This window comes from Thamnophis sirtalis, unplaced genomic scaffold (assembly GCF_051295495.1).
Source record: "Thamnophis sirtalis isolate CommonGarterSnake01/CBP01778 unplaced genomic scaffold, rThaSir2_p1.2 scaffold_1, whole genome shotgun sequence".
Taxonomy (NCBI): domain Eukaryota; kingdom Metazoa; phylum Chordata; class Lepidosauria; order Squamata; family Natricidae; genus Thamnophis; species Thamnophis sirtalis.
Window position 1 is genome coordinate 95,061,500 of NW_028261381.1, and position 23,064 is coordinate 95,084,563.

The 23,064-nt window shown below is 41.3% G+C and overlaps 1 protein-coding gene across 2 annotated transcripts in view; it reads right to left on the reverse strand.

Annotated features, from left to right (window-relative positions):
- Positions 1–1,256: 1,256 nt before the first annotated feature.
- The window catches only part of LOC148049620 (7-dehydrocholesterol reductase-like), a 93,495-nt gene continuing 71,687 nt past the window's right edge, over positions 1,257–23,064 (reverse strand). Inside the window, exons 6-9 of one of the 2 annotated variants that reach the window (XM_087719152.1) lie at positions 14,615–14,828; positions 9,877–10,081; positions 4,929–5,060; positions 1,257–1,859 (exon numbers count right to left, since the gene is read on the reverse strand). In XM_087719152.1, coding sequence (XP_087575278.1) covers positions 1,395–1,859; positions 4,929–5,060; positions 9,877–10,081; positions 14,615–14,828 — 1,016 coding nt within the window. In that variant the 3' untranslated portion in view covers positions 1,257–1,394. The remainder of the gene's footprint in view (positions 1,860–4,928; positions 5,061–9,876; positions 10,082–14,614; positions 14,829–23,064) is intronic. The other variant, XM_087719157.1, reaches the window with a different exon arrangement.

Here is a 23,064-nt window from a genome sequence, read left to right on the forward strand (position 1 = left end):
TAGTCTCCATTCCCCAAATCATCTTTGTTGCTCTTCTCTGCACTCTTTCTAGAGTCTCCACATCTTTTCTACATCGTGGGGACTAAAACTGAATGCAGTATTCCAAGTGCGGCCTTACCAAGACATTGTAAAGTGGTATTAACACTTCATGTCATCTTGATTCTATCCCTTTGTTTATGCAGCCTAGAACTGTGTTGGCTTTTGCTGGCTGATATTTAAATGGTTGTCCACTAGGACTCCAAGATCCATTTCACAGTTACTACTGTTGAGCAAGGTAACACCTATACTGTACCTGTGCATTTTGTTTTTGTTGCCTAAATGTAGAACCTTACTCTTTTCACCATTGAATTTCATTTTATTAGATAGTGCCCAATGTTCAAGTTTGTCAAGATCCTTTTGTATCTTTAGCCTGTTTCCTGGAGTGTTGGCTATTCCTGCCTGTTTGGTGTCATCTGCAAATTTGATGAGTTCCCCATTTATTCCCTCATCCAAATCATTGATGAAGATGTTGAAGAGTACTGGGCCCAAAACAGAGCCTTGGGGTGCACTACTGCATACTTCCTTCCATGAAGTTCCATTGAGGACTACATGTTGAGTGTGGTTGGTCAGCCAGTTACAAATCCATCTGGTGGTAATGCTGTCTAACCCACATTCTTCTACTTTATCTAGTAGTAGGTTATGGTCTACCTTATCAAATGCCTCACTGAAGTCCAAGTAAACTATATCGATGGCATTCCTCTGGTCCACTAATTTTGTCACATTATCAAAGAATGCAATAAGATTAGTCTGGCATGATCTGTTTCTGACAAACCCATGTTGACTATTACTTTGTTTGCTTCTAGGTGTTTGCTAATTCGTTGCTTGATTATCTTTTCCAGAATCTTTCTTGGTATTGAGGTCAGTCTTATAAGTCTATAGTTTCCTGGATCTATTTTTTCCCCTTTTTTAAAGATGGGAATCACATCAGCTCTTTTCCAGTCCTCTGGCAGTACAATAGGGTATCAAGTATGGATTTAGAGGGTACTGAAGACTCCAGAATCTTCAGTGCAAGTACAATAATTGGAGAATCATCACATGGCAATATAAATAAACTTGTGGTCAATTATAGATCACAATTTCCCTTTTTCCAGAATAATAAAACTGAAATACAAATTACTACACTGTTTTTTTTGGATTTGGGACGGGGAGGTAGCAAAACAAATCAGTACAAAAAGAAACTTTTAAAAAAACAACAATGAAAATAACCTTTAAAAGTTTATATGATGTACATTTTATTTTATGTTAAATGTTATTTTTAACACATTATGAAGTAAATCATACACCATCATATGTACCAAAATATTGCTGATAAAGGTATTTGTTTTTGCAAAATATTTTAAGTCTAAAATAAGCATTTAGAAAATCCCCGGAATGAGTCGGTATGGTACTGTATCAGTATATTTTTTCCACTCTTTGCCATACTTATTGGAGCAGCGATGTTCATCTCTAAAGCAGCGGTGGACCAGGAGAATGAGCATAAAAATTATGTAGAAATAAGGAAGAATATGATTAAAACCACAACACAGGCAGTATGTCAGGGAGCCGATCAAGTCTACAGTGTAGTTTAAATGGCGGGCCATACCCCAGAATCCTGAAATCAACAGTTTACTGTAATGTTTAGTTCCACTGATTGATGTGTAGGCACATTCAATATATTTGGCTTTCTTCCCCCATATTTTACAGTTGCCATCAGTGCGACGGAAGAGATCTTTCTGATGATTGGACATTCTGAAAATATAGTAGCTCATCAAACTCAGTAGAAGAATTCCAAGGGCATAACTGGTAGCAAGCTGGACAGGATGGTAGACCAAATACAATCCCTGAGGTAAAAATAATAATAATGAAAAACAATTGGTAAACAAATTGTCATATTTAGTCAGCACTCTTTACTTTATATTATCTTGGTTCTTGATTGATTTAAGTCCCATAGTGTCAGTGTCAACTCTTAACAATCACATAGACTTTCTTCCATAATATCTATCCTCATCCACAGAGTAATTCAAAGTGTTGGTTTTAGGGCCTTATGTGGCTCAGGACTCTAAAAGACCCTTCTCCCTTATGTACTCATCCAAGCTTTATCATCTAATGAATATCTTTTCCAGGATCTCTGAGCAAAGGAAATGAAGTGAGGTTCTATTAAGGGGAGGTTCCCACCTCCTATGGTGGCACTCCATTTATAGACTTTCTGGCCCAAAAGGTTCAAGTAGCATCTAGTAGTAGTATATCTTTAATACATTCAAAGACCAGCAATAGACATTAAAATATATTAAAAAGTACTGATATTAAAAGTAGATAATAACATACATGCTCTCAAACTGTTCGGGTTACTCCCTGGTTTACATAGGTGAAAAGCTGATAAGTATGGGAGTAAATGCAATGGTCCAAAAATTGTTAAAGTTATGTCCAAATAACTGATACAAGATAACAGCTATAATTCTGTAACCAATCTTTTTCTTGTGGACATTGCAGCAACAAGAATTTTGCCACTGCATGTGTGGTACACAGGTTTGAGTCCTAGAGGAGAAAGCCTAAATAAAAATTGTCTGCCCTCCTTGGAAATCTCTCTAGTAAGGGGAGAATATATGCAGACCTATGGACTCTGTATAGCTCACAGTACAATAAAACATGTGAGATATCTTCAACTTCTCCTTTACCACATATTCATACCCGTTCTGCTATAGGTGTTCTCTTGTACCTGCTCTGGAGGAGTGCTGAAGGAAGAATGTTAAATCTGGCTCTGAAGAAAGCTATTCTTTGTTTTAGGAAGATCAGATCATTTAGATATCTTGCTGATTCCCACACACCCTGTTTGATTCTGTCCCTACTGAGGAGAGGCAACCTATTTAGTTCTTCTTGGAACTCCATATCCTTCATTCTATTCATTACTACTTGCTTTGCTTGATCAAAGCCTAGGGATATTAAGAATACTGGTGAGAACACATAAGAGCCCAGCTTCTGATCTATTGCCTGTTTCCAGGGGGAGGGGAAGTTGTCAAGCAACAATAGTGGGGATGGTCCCTCTGGAAAGAAATGCATTTTAAGCCAATGAATGATCATCATCTTCCAGGCTCTTACCTGAATTTGAGGCATGTCTGTCTCAATTCTTAACTGGGCATTTGGAGTTCCTTTGGGTGCAGCTAAGATGGCTCATAGGAATTTGGTTTGTATGGTTTCTAACAAGTCTTCCTTTGTGAGGATTCCTGTTTGTGCCCCATACAGAATTTCTGCCAATGTTTTGGCCTCGAAGTTTTAAGGCAGCAGGTACTAACTGCCCTCCGCTTGTGTAAAAGAACTGTTTAATTGCATTTGAGGACCTATTGGCTGCTTGCAATGTATGATCCAGGTGTGCCTTCCATGTCCCTTGCAAGTGGAAAACCATCCCAAGGTATCTAAATGTTCTAACCTGTTCCAAATTATGCCCTTCTATTTTCCAGGCATATTGGCTAGGTCTTTTAGCAAAAACTAAAAATTTTGATTTATAAAAGTTAAGGACCAGCTTGTTTTGCCTGCAATAGCCAAGTGTTGCCCTAATTGCTCTCTTCCGTCCTACAGGAGTTTGTGAAATAATAGCGGCATCATCGGCATATAGAATTGGAATTTTGCATTGTGCTAGGTTAGGAGGATGCAGATCAGGGTTCTGTAAGAGATTGATCAGGGGGTTGATATAGAAGTTAAAAAGGGAGAGGGCATCCACAATATCATCCTTTTAGTGTGAAGATGAAGACCATTTTATTTTCCCAGGATTTTAACTGGCTTTTCAATACCAGGCGTTTAGTTTATATGATGTTTTTATTTTGTATTTTGGTATTATTATGCATGTTTTTAAGGTTATGTTTTTGTGTGTTTTATTGTAAACTGCCCAGAGAGCTTTGATTATTGGACAGTTTAAACATTTTAATGGGTGGAAAAAAGAACAGTTGCAATAATAAACAGACAGATAGAGCAAAAACCCCGTACACAGCCAGAGCAAGGCCTCTGGTCACTCTCCTTCCCTTCCCTGGCCTTGGTATCACTGCTGCTAAACAATCCAAAATAATTTCCAGAGAGATGATGTTTCAGATGAAGGGAGCCATCATAGAGAAGGCCCTTCTTCTGGGTCCTGTCAGATTTACCCTTTTAGGAGATGGAACCCGCAATATTCCTTGTCTCCCCACTCTTGTGGGTCGGGTGGATATGACCCACAGTCCCTCAGATAACCTGGTCCCAAGCCATGAAGGGCTTTAAAGGTGACAGTCAGCACCTTGAATTGAGTCTGTATCTTTCTTTTGTTCACAATTACATCTATCAGAGTCCATGCTCCAGACTGAAGCCACCTTGACCTGTTTGAGCCTTTCTTTGTCTGAATTTCTCATAATTCCTTCTCAACCATTCTTCTATGCCCTCCTACAATAGTTTCCAACATCTACAATAGCTTCCAAATATTATCTCTGCATCATTCCCCGCTTTCCATGACTGTTTGAGTTATACCACAATCTCATCCAGCATCCTTCTTCCTTTGTATTTTCCCTCAGCTCTAGTTGGTCTCTGAAAGCCTCTGAAAGCCTGAGTTCTAGTTTTTCAACTCTGGCATAGAAGATATCAGCCACTGGCCTCCAGCCACCACACAAAATATCACCTTCCAGCTGTCTTCACACCCAACCTCCAACTGCCACATATTAGCAACCATCACCCTAACAGTTGCCCATTAACCCTTCCCCCCTCCAAAATAATAGTGGCAAGGCAGATTGCTCCCTCCAGCAGTACTTCCAAACACTAACAAAATAAATAAATCCTTAAACATGAGCTGTCATCATGATACCCAAGGTGCTTTCTTAAAGGGGGGAAAACTCTATTGTTTCTAGATGCAGTTGAAGACAAACAGTTGAAGGTAAATGTATAAGATAAAATACCTGTAGAGTATAGAGATAGGGAAGCCAAACACAATCTCCCCAGGCCAGATACCATCCAAAATGATCGTGGGCAATATCAATTGTTTTTAAATACCAAGTTTCATTCCAAAAAAAGTCCAAAACATAAAGACCCTGAAAAATATACACATTATCATTACATCTTATAAAAAAATTAGACAGGTGAAAAAATGCTATCTTTGAGAGAGAGAAACTCAAATTTATCTAGATATAAAATGCAAGTCATGGTTTTGGGGATACATAGGATTAAAGATTAAAATTCTAAATTAATGATTCTATCACCACTTTCAGAGAGCCCTTTAGTTGAAAAAAATAATACTCCAATGCCTCTTTATCCCAAAGATCCTTTTTCCAAAAGGCAACTGGAGTTTCTCGGGGGGGGGGGGGATTTTCTATGAAAGTGTTTCAAAACTGAGATGTGTATAAAGTACTTCCTCAATTAGCTGTCAATCAAATTTAATCAATTTGTTTTATAACATATTAAATATATATCTAGCTTGAACTTTCACATACAGAATAGTATGATTTCTAATCACAACAATTTCCATTAGATTCCATATGGTTAATCCTTTAAGAAAACTGCTTAGGAATGTAGCCTAATATACTATACAATACAATACAATACAATACAATACAATACAATACAATACAATACAATACAATACAATACAATACAATACAATACAATACAATACAATACAATACAATAGCGGAGTTGGAAGGGACCTTGGAGGTCTTGGAACACTGCTATCATGTGTCCCCTAGTCCTTCTTTTCATTAAACTAGACATACCTAGTTCCTGCAACCGTTCTTCGTATGTTTTAGTCTCCATTCCCCAAATCATCTTTGTTGCTCTTCTCGGTACTCTCGGCACTCGGCAATCTCAGCACTCTTTCTAGAGTCTCTATATCTTTTCTACATCATGGCAACCAAAACTGAATGCAGTATTCCAAGTGTGGTCTTACCAAGGCATTATAAAGTGGTATTAACACTTCACGTGATCTTGATTCTATCCCTCTATTTATGCAGCCTAGAACTGCATGGCTTTTTTGGCAGCTGCTGCACACTGTTGACTCATATTTAAATGGTTGTCCACTAGGACTCCAAGATCCCTCTCACAGTTACTACTATTGAGCAAGGTACCACCTATAATGTACCTGTGCATTTTGGTTTTCTTGACTAAATTTAGAACTTTACTCTTTTCACCATTGAATTTCATTTTATTAGATAGTGTCCAATGTTCAGGAGCCAAGGTGGCACAGTGGTTAAATGCAGCACTGCAGGCTACTGCTAGATCAGCAGGTCAGCGGTTCAAATCTCACCGGCTCAGGGTTGACTCAGCCTTCCATCCTTCCGAGGTGGGTAAAATGAGGACCCAGATTGTTGGGGGCAATATGCTGACTCTCTGTAAACCGCTTAGAGAGGCCTGAAAGGCCTATGAAGCGGTATATAAGTCTACTGCTATTGCTATTGCTATTGTTCAGGTTTGTCAAGATCCTTCTGTATCTTAAACCTGTCTTCTGGAGTGTTGGCTATTCTTGCTAGCTCTGTGTCATTTGCAAATTTGATGAGTTTCCCATTTATTCCGTCATCCAAATCATTGATGAAGATGTTGAAGAGTACTGGGCCCAAAACAGAGCCTTGTGGTACTCCACTGCATACTTCCCTCCATGTAGATGCAGTTCCATTGAGGACTACACATTTGGTCAGCCAGTTACAAATCCATATAGTGGTAATGCTATCCAACCCACATTCTTCTACTTTATCTAGTAGTAGGTTATGGTCTACCTTATTTACTGAAGTCCAAGTAAACTACATCGACGGCATTCTGCTGGTCCTCTAATTTTGTCACTTTGTCAAAGAATGCAATAAGAGTAGTCTGGCATGATCTGTTTTTGACAAACCCATGTTGGCTTTTGGCTATTGCTTTGTTTACTTCTAGGTGTTCGCTAATTTGTTGCTTGATTATCTTTTCCAGAATCTTTCCTGTATTGAGCTCAGGCTTATAAGTCTGTAATTTCCTGGATCTATTTTTTTATTTTTTTGAAGATGGGAACCACATCAGCTCTTTTCCAGTCCTCTGGTAGTTCCTCCAGGATCTCTGAAAGATGTAGTTCAGTGGTTCTGGGATCTCATCTGCCAGTTCCTTCAGAGCCCTGGGTTGTAATCCATTTGGTCCTGGTGATTTGAACTCATCTAGGGTAGTCAGGTGCTCACTTACCATTTTCTTCCCTATTTCAATTTGTGTTCCTAACCTGATTTTTGTGGTGCTATTTTTGATAGGTTGGACTGTTTTATCCCTTTGTGTAAAGACGGATGCAAAAAATGAGTTAAATAGTTCTGCTTTCTCCCTGTTGCTTGTCACCTTCTTGCCGCTTTCTCTCAGCAATGGACCAATTGTTTCCTTAACCCTTTTCTTGTTTTTAACATGTTGGAAGAAGCTTTTTTTGTTATTTTTTTTTACTTTTGTGGCCAGACTTTCTTCATTGTGAGGCTTAGCTTTCCTTGCTTGTGGGCTATTTGCTGATATTCTGCCTTGGTTATGTCCCCCTCTTTCCACTTTTTATAGTGGAAATATATACTTTATAGTATACTATATTATATATACTCTGAGATGGTTTTGAAACCACCTTTTGCAGGAAAGTATTATTAGATGGTTTACTACTGGGCTCTTCTACAAGATCAAAGGATTGAAATGAAAGAAGCATCATTTGTATCAGAAGATTGTCACAAATTACATGTTAATGCCGTGATGGTGCAGTGGTTAGAATGCAGTACTACAGGCTACTTCTGCCGACTACCAACTGTCAATGGTTCGGCAGTTTGATTCTTACCGGATCAAGGTTGACTCAGCTTCCATCCTTCCAAGGTCAGTAAATGAGGACCTAGATTGTTCGGGGCAATATACTGACTCGGTAAAATGCTTAGAGATTACTGTAAAGCACTGTGAAGCAGTATATAAGTCTAAGTGCTATTGCTATATACCTCATTGGTCAGTCTGGGAATTTTATCCCTGGGGTGGACAAGCTTCAACCTTAATGTATTTATGTATGTTATGTTGGTTGAAAACCCTCCTGAGTTTTTCAGATATTCCTGCAATATATGGAATGACAACGCTGCTCTGCTTGCTGTTCTCTCCCTTGTCTATTATGAAGGAGCGCCTGCTGGATCTTTTTGTGGTTTTCATTTGTGGCTCCATTAGGATAGTCATAAGTTCTGAGGGCTTCTTTGATATGTTTTTGTTCCTTCTCTTTTCCCTCATTGCTGATAGGCATACCTTCAGCCCAGTGGTGGGTTTAAATTTTTTTTAGAACCTCTTTTGTAGGTGTGGTCTGCTTTGTGGGAATGGCTTGCCACCCATGTGACCGGGAGGGAGTGGCTTGCCACCCATGTGACTGGGTGGGAGTGGCTTGGCAGTCATATGACTGGGTGGGAGTGGCTTGGCTGTCATGTGACCGGGTGGGAGTGGCCAAGACAATGTCACTGAATTTTTTGTGCCCATGAATGATCTACAAAAAGAAGATATAAAAAAGGAAATTTATTACTTTGTGCACTTACTACTTAAATAAGATTAAAATAAGTACACAAAACAATAAAGACAGCTACTTACAGAGGAAGGATGACTGTCCTTGCTAGTCTTTTACATCACACTTGCTCCAACAAATGGCCTGCACAAAGAAGAGACACAGAAAGGATGACTTTAATTGCATGTACTACATTAAGGATGAAACCAGCACACAAAGCAATAAAACTGCTACTTACAGAGGAAAGATGACTTCCTTGCCGGTCTTCTGCACCACCACCTCACCACCTTATTCCAATAACCTGCACAAAGAGGAGACACAGAAAGGAAGACTTAATTGCATGTACTTACATCTTACATAAGAACAACACAATTAAAGAAATACACTCAAGTACTTACTTGTATTATTGGTTTTCTGGTTGAAGATATTTCCAGATTGTTCTTAGGCTTCCAGACTCCTCAGTTGCAGTTTGGACGAAGGGGTTCTAAAAGGTACAGTAAATTTTACAAACACCTTCTGCTGTACCAGTGCGAACTGGGAGCAACCGATCCCTGCTTCAGCCCAATGGTGTAGGATTCTGATTATTTTGTGGTCAGGTGAGTAGTGAGAATCAAAATGTAAATACCATTTACACTCTGATTCAAGTGACTCTTGAGATATAGATAAATTCCTAAGTGGCTTCAACTACTCTTGGAGATCTAACAACCAACCATGAGAGTGCTAATGACCAAATGACCGCAAAGAATATTCTCCTCACTTAGAACTGAAGAAGCTTCTTGGATGAGAAGCAAAATGTTTTCAAATAAAAACCAAGAAAATCCAGCTGCCTTTTGGAAAAAGCACTTTTGGGACAACCGTGACCTGGATGATTGAGAATCTCCATAAACAATGTTCTCTTTAATTTTATTGTATGTTAGTGCCTAATTATTACTACATTGTCACAATACAGAAACATTCCGAACACAACCTTCCAATACAATAAGCTATAAATCAGAGATTTTTAATGTTTTCAAAATCATTCCAAAAAACAGATGTTATTTATCTCAATCTGAATTCTTATGCAAGAATATTGTTTTGTGAACTCTGGCATGAAATTTTGCTATATGAGAACCTATGAGATTTTGAGGTTGAAATCAACAGCATATTGAACTATTTCACAACTCCAATAATTTTTGGTCATTATTTTGTGAAGAATAGCTTGTAAATGGTGGTACTGACATAAGGAAGAATTTTGTGGAACTATAGTCATGATGAAATTGCCGCCAGATGTACCAGTGGTGTGCGCATATAATACACATGTCTGTTTTTTTTTGTGTGTGTATACACACACACACACACCTGAGGAAATGAATAAGAGGAAATTGTTGTTCACAGCACTTAATTTTAATCCATGTGTTAATGTTTACCTGTAGGACATTGAGAAGTAGCATAGAATTAGTGACTTGTCCATATAATTCCTGTTGTTTTGCAGCATAAGATAAATTAATCAAAGTCCATGCTACAATTCCAGGTCGGCCATTAAAAAACAATTTGAAATCAAACCACTTTCCCAAGCGTGGATTAAATTCAATTCCCATCATGAAGTCATAGAAGAAATTGCCAGTGAATTTGCTAAAAATAGAATATTAAGAGTATAAATAAACGTTTACTATACATCCATCTGAAAAACAAATGAAATTGCAAGAACACTCATAAACAAAATGGACATTACTGATTAGTCTGTTGCAAATAATTGACATTGATTACAATGTTATTTATTTTCATTTCAAATATTTATGACCTGATCTGTGTAATGGGAAGAAGGAGTAACTCTTGAGAAAGAAGAGATCAATACAAAGGTCATAAAAAAATCTGAGTCTGCGGCAGAAATATAATTTGAGAAAACATCTTAGATTTGAATTTCCCTAGTTCTTTTCAGGATAAAAACAGGGAGGGGTAGCATATTCAGACTTGTAAGGTTCTGTTACTGTAACCTTAAAATAAAAGTAGTATTAGCATTCATAACTTCCAGATGAGAGCTGACATTCATTACTAAAAGAATCTTCAACTGACTCCCCCAAAGTTGGATAATATCAGTATTGACCTGGTTCCAGGGTAAATACACCTTTGATTTACAAGTGACCATTCAAAATATGGCAAAGCCCCCCCCCCAGTACATAACATCAACTTCAAAGTTCCAATTGTTGGTCCCCTGGTCACATGACCACATTTCATGTGCTTGGCAAGCGGCCTGCATTTATGGATGTTTATAGTATCCTGCGGTCATATGACCAGAGTTTATGTTTTGCTAAAACCTGGTGTTATTTCCAGTTTTTGGCAAAAATGCCGCATAGTGAACAGATTTGCTTAGCGAGCGCAGCAGTCATTTTATGACTGTGGCACTTGCTTAATGACAACTGCAAAAAATGTTATAAAATTAGATCAGTTACATGGGTGATCCACTATACGATGATCATGGTTTCTGACTGTTATGGGCAGGTTCCATGATGATTGTAAGTTGAGGACTATCTATGAAGACTTTAGAGAATTTAACAGCAGGAAAGATAGACACTGAGAAAAACTCCTAAAGTATTGAGCCGAGGTGGCGCAGTGGTTAGGGTGCAGTACTGCAGGCCACTTCAGCTGACTGTTATCTGCAGTTCAGTGGTTCTAATCTCACCGGGTCAAGGTTGATTCAGCCTTCCATCCTTCCGAGGTGGGTGAAATGAGGACCCAGACTGTGGGGGCGATATGCTGACCCTGTAAACCGCTTAGAGAGGGCTGAAAGCCCTATGAAGCGGCATATAAGTCTAACTGCTATTGCTATTGCTATTGCTATTTTACTGAACTTTAGTGATACAAGTGTAGGTAACCAGAGCTATTCTTTCAGAACCAGTATTACATTGTCTCTAAAGAATATTCCAAGGCATGGCCCTTGACTGTAATTTCTGAATCTTCAAAAGTAGACCTGCTAATAATTTGATGGTAATCCAAATGGGATGTTATCAGAAGATGAGGTCACCCTATCCCTATCCAGAAAGGTTGCAGTTTTCAGGATTAGGTAGATATAGCTTGCTAAATGTATTGTGCTGTTGTGATAGTGATAAAGATGAATCCAAGTATATAATATGGGTGTACACCTGCTCTTTCAGGAGCAGCACAACTCTTCCCAGGGTGGAGAACCTACTTAATTTCTGGTTTCACAAGGTGTCGTAAAGTCTCTACTTTGCCAGGATTTCACTTCAAGATAAAGAATGTCATGCAGGCTATTATAGCATCTATTTTAATATCTGCAGTCTTATCTGATTTTAATAATGAAGGAATATAGTTGGCTGCAATCAGTATACTAATAACACCGAACTCTAATCCATTAATGACCAAGTTAGCAGTTTTATATAGATGCTAAATAACGAAGACGACAGAAGGAACTCCACAGCCTGCAAGACTGAACACAGATATAAGAAATAGAAAAAATCTACTTAAGAAGAACATTCTGGTCTAGATAATTCATTCAGAATAATATGGTTTAAAAGTTGCTAAGATATCCAAGATTTGTATCAACAGAATTGCACTTCTCCATTCTTGCTCACAGAGCACATCATCTGTGAGAACAAATAAGTCTCAATGCCAAAACCAGAATAGTATCAAAGTGGAATGGGTGCACATAACTCATATCCTTCAAGAATGCATGAAGCTGGAGAAGGAGGAGCCACGTGGCGATGTTACAACATGCGGTCTTAATACTCTGAGATGGCCGTTGAGACTTTTGCCACTGGGAGGGTCCATTGAGACCTAAACTGTCCAATAGAGATAGTGATCAAGAAGACAAAGTCTTGCTGGTCTCAGGGATATTGCAAAATCCCTATTGGACCCAAGGAAAGTGCTTCAACCTTGTGGTGAACAGGCAGCTTCTATGCTGATGAAGTCAGGATGTTCCGGAAGGAAGAAAGTGAAAAGAGAAAGTGAGTCCATCTGGTGAGATATTTTTTCTATTTTGCTAAGACTGCCCAAAGAAATGTTTCCTTAAAGCCAAACTGATCCTTAAACAAAAGAACTGGGCGGCGAAAATAATCCTAATGGGATCACTGTGGAAAGTTTTTTTTTCCTTTGTCATTGTAACTATTTTTTGTGGATTGAAATGCTCTTCACATTCTCCATTTCTCCGCTTAAAGTGAACGGATTGATTTTTTTTCTTCTGCTTCCTGTTGCTTTATTTTTTGACTTCTGTATTAAAATCTTCCTTTTTATTTTAACAATTCTTCCTATTACTTGTTATTAAATCACACTAAAAGTAATCTAAAGAACTTTGTTTCCTCCAGAAGGTGAAAATTAACTGCCAGTTGGAGGTTTTTTTTGAAACAACGTATCTATTTGACTTCACTAACTTTGCAGCTGAAGGGTTTGCAACTTGTTTACAGAAACTGATAAAAGACCAAGGGCACTAACTGTTTTCACAGGTGTCTCTCAGAACTATTTTGGCAGAGAAAGAAAGAAAGAAAGAAAGAAAGAAAAAAAGAAAGAAAGAAGGAAGGAAGGAAGGAAGGAAGGAAGGAAGGAAGGAAGGAAGGAAGGGGGACAGAACCCTTCCCCTTTGAAGAGCATAAAAGAATTTGTGTTTAAATAAAGCTAAGAGAGGCCTGGAAGACTAGAAGAGAAGAGAAAAAAATACTAATGATGATAGACATCAGAAGAGAATTTTTTTCAGAAGCAAGATTGGCAGACAAAGACAAGTTAACTTTAGTAGCAAGTGGTTGGCAAGGACATTATCTGAGAGACCCTTCAAGCAACAAAGTGTGGAGAGAAGTCTATAAAAACCTTATAAAGGAGACAAAAAGAAGACTGATTCCACAATTGGCAAGAGAGATAAGACTGTTTTGTTACTGGAAAGATACAGGTTGACAATGAAAGTTGATAATAAAAAAATAGTTTTTTTATTATTGGTGATTAATAAGTAGGAACCTTGTAACTCCTAGATTGTTTTAGATTGTTATTAAATGTTTACTCGCTAACAATTAATTAACCATAAATAATAATGAAATGATAATGGATACAGTGTAATGATATATACATGTATTGACAATTTAGTAAAAGAAATTTGGATATAAATTGTAAATTGTGATTCAGGAAAAAGACCTATAACAAATTTTCATTTAGATCTTGTTATAAAGGGGTAAGGTTTTTTTTTTGAGGGGTGCCCTGATGAGAGGAGATGGGGCATAAATAGTAAATAATTTTTAGCCTATTATAATAACAACAAGGAAATGTTAAGGGTCATTGTTTAACAATATCTACATGCTATGGTATTGACTAAAGTAACTTAGATATAAATGTTAGTGAGTTGGAAAAAAAGGGGGGAAGACTTAAAAATGTTATCTATTGACTTTTACTTAAAAGATGTTATAAAGGTGTAATGTTATTGGAGGACTTTTTTGAAATAGCTAATGAATGTTATTATGTGGTTGGGTCTTTAAGTATGAATGATTTGAGGTAAAAGCATGTTCAAATAATTATAGTTAAATGAGAATTGTGGTACATTGATAGTAAGATATATAAAGATTTTTGACTAAAAGTGTATAATCTAATATGAACTATAAGTAGAAGAAATGCACGAAGAAATGCACAAAGAAATGCATGAAGGTTATCTGTAACCAATCGACATGTTTTCTACAAGATGTAGTGAAGGATAATTTTTTGTGTGTGTTTTTGTTCCATTAAAATAAAATAAAAAAGTGCATGAAGCTGAAAAGTCACCACCTTCTCCAGGAACTTACTCAAAAAGAGGATACTGGAAACAGGACACTAGTTCCAGGCATATCTTCTTGAAGAGTGACTGAATTACTGTTTCTTTCAAGGCACTTGAAGGGGACACTTCTGATATAAAAGCATAGTTACCCTTTTAGAACTCCACAATTAGAAGACCTCAGTGCTCAAGACAGACATAATCTATATGATAAGTTGAACATGTATAAAATGATTTTCCAACATTATTAGACTTTAGGAATTGAAATGACATGCTTAGATATTTATGATCTTAAGTAGCAAGTAAAAGTACAACATCAAGAAAGACAGAGAAATAATGGATTAATTAAAGTTACTAATTAGAATGAAACATTCAGTGCTCATCAAATTATCATATTTATAGTAATATAAGTAATATCAACATACCAGTCCTTTGAATTAGAAGGGAAGAAGTAGGCTTTTAACCAAACAAATATGGATGTCACGTAGCCCAGAATATTTGCACACCACAAGAATGGAATCCAGTTGTCTAAAATGATGGTGGGTGAGAACCACTGAAAGTAGTAAACATTTGCAAACCAGAGGGCATGTGTGATGAGCCAGGCTTGTAGTCCGTTAATCTCATATTTGAGTACTACATCTGAAAGGAAACAGATAATGATGATGATGATGATTCAGAGGCTGTCCAACTCTAAAAGAATTTGGATGACTAGCAGGTAAGAAATAGAAAACAATAGGCCTTCAGACGAAGGCATGACAAGTTGAAAACAACTTAGGCAAAGGCTGAAGAACCAGTGACTAAATGCTCTTTAGAAGTTTTCTGAACAAAGAGAGTACAGGAGATCATCCACATGGGCTCCAGACAGCCGCTCATCACAGGGAAACCAAAGGATAATAGTCTCCTATGGGTCTGGGTGTTGGGGAATGAAGGGATTAATAATCCAGTTTTTAACCATGGTGGAGCCTTTTAAGGGACATATTTACTAATCATGCTTCTAATAACCTTTGGAAATTGCCTATTTAATTATCTTAAGGTGTTAGAGGTCTTCAGAAAAGCCATCTGAGGAATCTATGTGTATGAACAAAATGATTTACGTGACACATTCGCCAGGAATTATCCAGAACCAAAGACAAAATACAGAAGAATGAAAGAAACAATGTAATCTACAAAATCAATGGTAACTTTTGCAACCAATTCTACGTGGGGCAAACATCACATCAATTAAAAACCAGGATCTACGAATACCATCTGGCAGTCAAATACCACAACCCCAAATCCTTAATCTCTACCCACAGTGACACCAAACAGCACCAGTTCAATTGGATCAACACAAAAATCATGAGCCACACTACTACTCACTACGCTTATAAATTCGTCAAAGTCTGGCACTCGACAAGCAATTCCATCGACAGACACCTTTCCCTACAACCAGCCTACGAACCTTTCAGAATCCAAATCAACTACACAGCCAACCAGCGACAGCACCGACTCTCAAGCAACCCACAAAATCGAGCAGTTCCATGACCCAACAAATGCACGCACAACAAAATTGCACCGACAAAACCGCACCGACAAAACCGCACTGAGAAAACCGCGACGTCATAAACGCACCCACAATAATGTGTCAACGGTTATTGTCCGTTGAAGGTGCGCTTTTGTCGACGCGCTGTTGTCAGCGCGCTTCTGCGCTCATTCGTCGGAGCGATTTAGAATTCGCGGTTTTCTCACCGCGGTTTTGTCGGCGCGCTTTTGTCGAGCGCACATTTGCCTGTGAACCGCCCAGTTCACCTCCCAATGACACTGACCTGACGTAATCACCTTATCACAAGATCCATCATAAGATTCACTGATGAGTCCCACCTGACCCATCACAAGATTCTCACTTGACACACCCACCACTGACACTGATATCCCTAAACTCTGCTGAAGATGTTACCTAGCCTGTAACAAAAAGTTCGGAAATCAATCTACAAGCTCAGAAAACGAACCTTCACCCTCATCCTATATCCGAGCTACAGATATTCATTACTAACCCCACCCCCTCTTTATAGGAAGAAGAGAGAAATTCTCTCCTTAATTACCAGCAGTTTTAATATGCTGGTAATTGTTGGGTGGCGAGTAGAGGACTCATCCCTCCAGAGAAAACCTGGGCATTTTACAGCCTGCAGGCCACATTTGGCTGTTTGGCTGCCTTGTCTGGCTTGTGTGAGGTCAATTGGAAATTAAAATGTAAATAAGTGTATGCCATACATGCAACAAAAACTGCATTGCTTTAATTTTATAGGTGATGCCCCCTCCTCCAATTTACGTATGTACATGCATGTGATTATTACTTGTCCGTTGACATCTTCACAGTCCTATTGGTTTAGCCCTCCACAATAGTCCCAGTTTCCTATGTGACCCCTTGGGAAAATTAATTGCCCCAGAAGTTTTGAAGAAGATAGAAACAAGTAAAAAGCAATGAGTCCAAGGTCTTTCAAAACAGAGAAAAACAACACTACACATTTCCAAGTGTAACAGGCAGCAATGATTGTACCATGTAATTATCAACATGCTAAATAAGCAGATGATAATGTTTTGAGTCATGCACTTTTTTCTCCACTTTCAATTACTGTATTTTTTGGAGTATAAGACGGACTTTTTTTCCTCAAAAAAGAGGCTGAAAATCTGGTGCATCTTATACACCGAATACAGCATTTCTTTGCCTCCTGAAGCTCCGCCCCTTCACCAAAATGGTCATGCATACCCTTATGGAGGCTTTTCGAGAGCTCCTGGGATCTGGGAAGGACAGAAATGAGCAAAAAAACAGCACCCCCCACAGCACTCTATAAGTATTATTTTATTTTTTATTTATAAAATTTATGTGCTGCCCAATCCTGAAGGATTCCGTGCGGCTTACAAAAAAGAGGGGGGGAAAAGACACATAACGAACACATAATGGGGGAAAAACAGTTTAAAACACCTCATACATTCATTCTAATTGGGGCTGGACCTCAACAGTAAGGTCAACAGCCTCAGGCCTGCCAGAACAGCCAAGTTTTTACAGCTTTCCTGAAGGCCATGAGAGTGGGTATGGTCCGGATCTCTGGGGGTAGCTGGTTCCAGAGAGTCAGAGCAGCCACAGAGAAGGCTCTCCTTGGGGGCCCGCCAGCCAACACTGTCTGGCTAATGGCGTCTGAAGGAGGCCCAATCTGTGGGATCTTACTGGCCGCTGGGAGGTATGTGGCAGTAGGCGGTCTCGAAGGTACGCTGGCCCTAAGTCATGTAGGGCTTTAAAGGTAATAACCAACACCTTGAATTGCGTCCGGAAACCAATCGGTAGCCAGTGCAGCTCACGGAGGACAGGTGTAATGTGGGTGTACCTTGGTGCACCCAATATCGCTCGGGCGGCCGCATTCTGGACCAACTGCAGTCTCCAAATGCTTTTCAAGGGTAGCCCCATGTAGAGTGCGTTGCAATAATCCAGTCTTTGGGACCCTCTGGAACATCCACCCCAGTGTCGGGGCTCATCCTGTCAAGGGGAACCTCCCTGGCACCAACGGACCCTTGATCCAAGGGACTTCCCAGCGACAGAGGGCTCCGGCAGCAGCGGTTGGCGATTCCAAGAACCACCAGAGAAGGACCAGAGACCAGGCACCTGAAGGCTGGCCAGCATCGCAGGAGGGAAGCCAAGTACAGGAGGCAAGTACTGTGGGAACCCTATTTAGGCCCAGACTCCTTGTTGAACCGTTGAGATCTCCCTCGCTAGGTGGAAGGTTTTGGGGGTAGATTGTCTAGTGTATGTGTGTGTGTGTGTGTGTGTGTGTGTGTGTGTGTGTGTGTGTGTGTGTGTGTGTGTGATTGAGGGGGGGGGGCTACTGCATTTCCCTACGGTGGCCGTGTTTACCCAGTACCCTGAGTCAGAGCCTGTGTGAGGTGATTGCTAAATCTTTGTTGTCTGGTGCCCTGGGTGGACCATGGGTGGGGGCAACAGTGTTCCCCTTTACTCCCTTACAATGTATGTTAAATCATTTTAAAGAAGGGTATATGACTCAGGATTATGGCATTGAGTGGAGCAGGCATGAGCTTAAAAAGTTTTGTGAATCTGAATGGCCCACTTTTGGTTTTGGGTGGCCCAACAAAGGCACTTTTAATCCCAACATAGCTTTGAATGTCCATAGGTTAGTGTTTGATCCTGATGTAGGACATCTGGATCAGGCCCCGTATATTGATGTGTGGCACAATTTGTTGAGGAGACAGCTTGGCTTAAAAAACAAATGCAAAGACCAACAGTGTATTCTTATGGCTGTTCGGGTTGCACACCCCAAATGTCCCAAGCAGAGACCACCAATCCTAGCTAGTGCCCCAGAAGAGTTGTCAGAAGAGGAAAAGGATCACCACGACCCTCACCCGACCATGCCAGGGGGGGCTACACCTAGTAGCTCAGGGGACTCGAGGGCATCAACAAGCCATTCATCTGTGGGGTAGATAGAGCGAGGGCTGGACGTTGTGACCTCTATGATGTCAGAAGAAAGTCTTGTCAGAGGGACAGGGGATGTGGACCCTCTAAGCTCACCAGAATTTTGGGAGAAGAAGGAAGAGGAGATAGAGCAATTGCTGGGGGCTGTGGGAGGAAGGCCAGAACCAAGTGAGGACCAGTCGGTGGCAGCTAGAACCAGAGCCAAAACTGCTCCTATTTTTACAGCCCCACTTCAGAGAGTGGATCAGTTTCTGGTGGATCCAAGCAACTATTATGGACACCCACCACCCTACTTGGCTAGATCTTCAACAGCTAATGGCTACCCTGTTTAATGCTGAAGAGAGGAGAAGATTAGAATTGCAGTGTCTAACATTCTAAAATCTGATGTCCCTGACCACACCACTCTGGCTGACTTTATTGAGCAATGCTTCCCTTCAAGGGACCCAAAATGGAGCCCCTATGACCCCCACCAGCTGACTCTGCTACGCAATTATCAACAGTTAATTGTAAGGGCTGTCCGGCTGGGAGGGAAAACCAGCCACCAATATGTCTAAACCCAGCCTCATCACTCAAGGAGCTGCCGAAAGCCCCGAGGTTTTTTATGCTCGTTTGGTAGAAGCCTATCAAATGTATACTCCAATCGACCCCACCCTTTTTAAAAATGCTCGGATGCTGGCTATGGCCTTTATTTCTCAATCAGCCCCTGACATCCGACACAAGCTGCAGAAGCTGGAAGGGGCACTGGGAAAGCCCCTCAGTGAGCTTATGGAAGTGGCTAGAAAAACTTTTGTCAATAGGGACCTGGTGGAGGAAAGGAAAAAAGAATCAAAAGATGCAGAAAAAGCAGAACTGCTAGCGGCAGCAATTATGACCATGCCAGGAGGGAGAAGAGGAATTAGGGATGGGGACAGGGCCCCACCCTTGGAACGGAACCGATGTGCCATCTGTTACGAACATGGCCACTGGGGAGGGGAGTGCCCCAACCGGGATCGGGCTCCACCCCCTGAGGAAAGGGAAGATGACTGCCCTAGGATGTCAAGGGATCCCCCTCCCCAACAAGCTGCCCCAGGAGACGTGAATCTCACAGGAGGCCCTTCAATGGCATGCAAAGGCAAAATGGTTTTCAGCCATTGATTCAAAGGATGCTTTCTTTGCAATCCCCATCCATCAGAAAAGTCAGCATTTGTTTGCCTTCGAATGTCCAGTCACAGGCAGAAAGCAGCAATATGCTTGGACACGCTTGCATCAAGGCTTTGAAAAAACTCCCCCACCTTATTTGAAGCTGCATTAGCCATGGATTTGGAACTTTTAGACATTGCCCCACCTGATGCGGTTTTGAAAGATGTAGCTAACTTGTTGGTCACAGGCCAGACAGAGGAAGCCTGTCATGCCAATGCAGCAGCCCTACTGCTCCTCCTACAGGAGAAAGGCTACAAGGCCTCTTGGACCAAAGCCCAGTTAGTCTAGTTGGAGGTTAGATATTTGGGTTACGACATCCAACAGGGACAAAGGACTCTGGGCCATGAAAGGAAGGAGGCCATTTGCCAATTGCCAGCCCCACGAAATAGGAAGGAATTAAGGGGCTTTTTGGGAAGCAGCTGGGTTTTGCCGCATTTGGATTCTCAATTTCGCATTGTTAGCAAAGCCACTCTATGAAGCTACCAAGGGGAATGAAAAGGAACCCTTGAGGTGGGAGGAAGAGGGACAGAATAGCTTTTTGGAATTGAAGCATGCTGTGACTCAGGCTCCTAGTTTCCTGACCTTGACAGGCCTTTCCAGTTGTTTGTGGACATTAAGCAGAATATGGCCTTGGGGTACTGACCCAAAAGTTGGGAACATGGTATCGCCCGGTTGCATATTTGTCCAAACAGCTGAGTCAGGTGGCCAAAGGTGGCCAGCCTGTCTCAAGGCTGTGGCAGGAACTGCCCTACTTACTCAGGAAGCCAATAAACTCACCTTTGGACAACAATTAGACATCTACAACCCCCATGCTCTCAGGGCTGTCCTCGACCAGAAAGGCCATTTGTGGCTTACCAATCCACGAATGCTGAAATACCAGGGGCTTATTACACATAACCCCCTCATTAAGCTTGTCCAGTCTATGCTTTGAATCCAGCAACCTTATTGCCTGAACCAGATTCTGAAACAACCCATGATTGCTTACAAACCATTGAAGAGACCTATGCCAGCCGCCCAGACTTGAAGGATGAACCCCTCTCCAACCCAGATGCAACCCTTTTTACAGATGGAACCAGCTTTCTACATGGGGGTGTGTGAAAGGCAGTTTATGCTGTGGTCACCCTCTATGATGTGTGGGAAGCCATGCCCCTACTACCAGAAATCAGTGCCCACTTGGCAGAACTACATGCTCTCACAAGGCTCTGGAATTGGCACGAGATCTACGAGTCAACATTTACACAAAGTCCAAATATGCCTTCCTAACCGTCCAAGTCCATAACCGTCCAAGTCCATGGAGCTTTATATAAGGAAAGAGGCCTTATCGCAGCAGGAGGAAAGGACATCGAATATGGCCCCAAATTATGCATCTGCTGGATAGTGTATGGGCCCCCAAGCAGGTAGCCATTATGCATGTCCGGGGTCATCAAAAAGGGGTTTCAACAGCTGAAAGAGGAAACAACAAAGTTGCCAGGGCAGCAGCTTTGGATCCCCCTTCTTTACAAGCCACATGCCTCACTCTGTGGACCCCGGCCCAGGAAGAACAACCCCCATCGTATAGTCACTCAGGAACCCAACAAGCTGAAGCAATAGGGGAGGAACTACTAGATGGATGGTGGGTTCTGCCAGAAAAAAGGGTGTTTGTTCCCCAGCAGTTGGCATGGGACGCTGTCTCCTCCCTGCATAAGCATTTCCACTTAGGAAAAACAGCTTTAAAAAAACCCCAAAAGCCTTGGCTCAGGGAGGTCTATATCAACAATTTGTCTAGCCTGGCAACTGCTGTTTGCTCTCAAAGTCAGGTATGTGCTGCTAATAACCCATGTCAAGGCCCAGTTCAGGTGGGAGGGTCAAGAGGGCAAATTGCACCATAAAGGATAAGTTGGCCAAAATTTGTCAGGAAATCCATCTCAAATGGCCGGATGCCCTCAGCATGGCATTGCTGGCAGTGAGGTGCGCTCCTACCAAGGAGTTGGGCATCTCGCCATTTGAATTGTTGTATGGGAGGGTTCCTAATTTGCTTGGCCCACAGGTGTTGCCCACCCCACAGGTTGCAGACACGGTGAAGCTCAAACAGTTGCAAGCCCTGAATGCCATAGTCCACCAATTGTAAAAATATGTTCTGTCTTGTTGTTCTCATGTAATTGTAACTCCAGTCCACAACTTCCACCCAGGACAAGAAGTCTGGGTGAAGGACTGGTAGAAGGAACTCTTCGGCCCCAAATGGTGTGGGCCGTATACTGTTGTTGTTTTTTCTCCCCTTGTTGTTAAGGTAGCTGAAATTAGGCCTTGGATTCACTGGACCTGTCTTAAATTGGTTGCGAAAGCTTACTGGAAGGCCTCCAGTGACCCCGCGGAGCCTCTGTGCCTCACATTCCAGAAGCACCAGGAGGAACGCCACCTCTTCTGCAGACACACGGGAAGCTGTCGCTTTATGAACAGGTGGTGAAGAACCAGCGCCCCCTGCAGGTGTCACTCGGGATGTTGACATCCGTCACATGGGCAACGTACTGTGCCTACCATGGAAATTCCGCCCCCGCCCAACGCCCAGGCACAACCATGGAGACTGACTAGCGCCTACGCCAAACTGCATGCATTAGGAGAGGCCTGATGCCAGCAGTTCTGATTGTGGTTTTTCTCCTATTCATTTCTATTCTCATTAACTCTCTTTATCTCTATCAGGCAATCCTGGCCAGAATGAAGGGTGTGGCCCCACTGGTGGTATGGGATGTTCCCTATGATTACGAGGATCCCACCCCCTCTCCTGCTCCATCCTTTCCTAAAGGGGGGAATGAGGGTACTCCCCAACAACCGGAAGCTAGGCCCCTCACCTCTACAAATGACTCCCCTGCACTGGTAACTTCTGAGCCAATGCTAGAAGAAATGGGTTCAGGGCCTTTCCCCCTTTGCAAAGACTGCTTTTATCAGGGTGAGCAGGGACTGCATTTTGTGTATATTGAACGCTGGTTATTAAATTGCCATCCGGAGGAGGGGCTATCCCCCTGTTCAGAGGAGACAGGGAACTATCGGCAGTGTCGAATGAACCCCAATGTCACAACTTGGGCACCAAACAAACAATACAATTCGACCATTAGGTGCCATCGCAAAAAGCCCATTCAGAGAGCCTTCCCAGACCGCTTTCCAGAAAGGACAAGGGCTCAGGTGAAGCGGGCACCCCTTGATTTCAGCCTGACAATGGAATATGACATAACTTATGACCAGATTCCCATAATAGTGGAGATA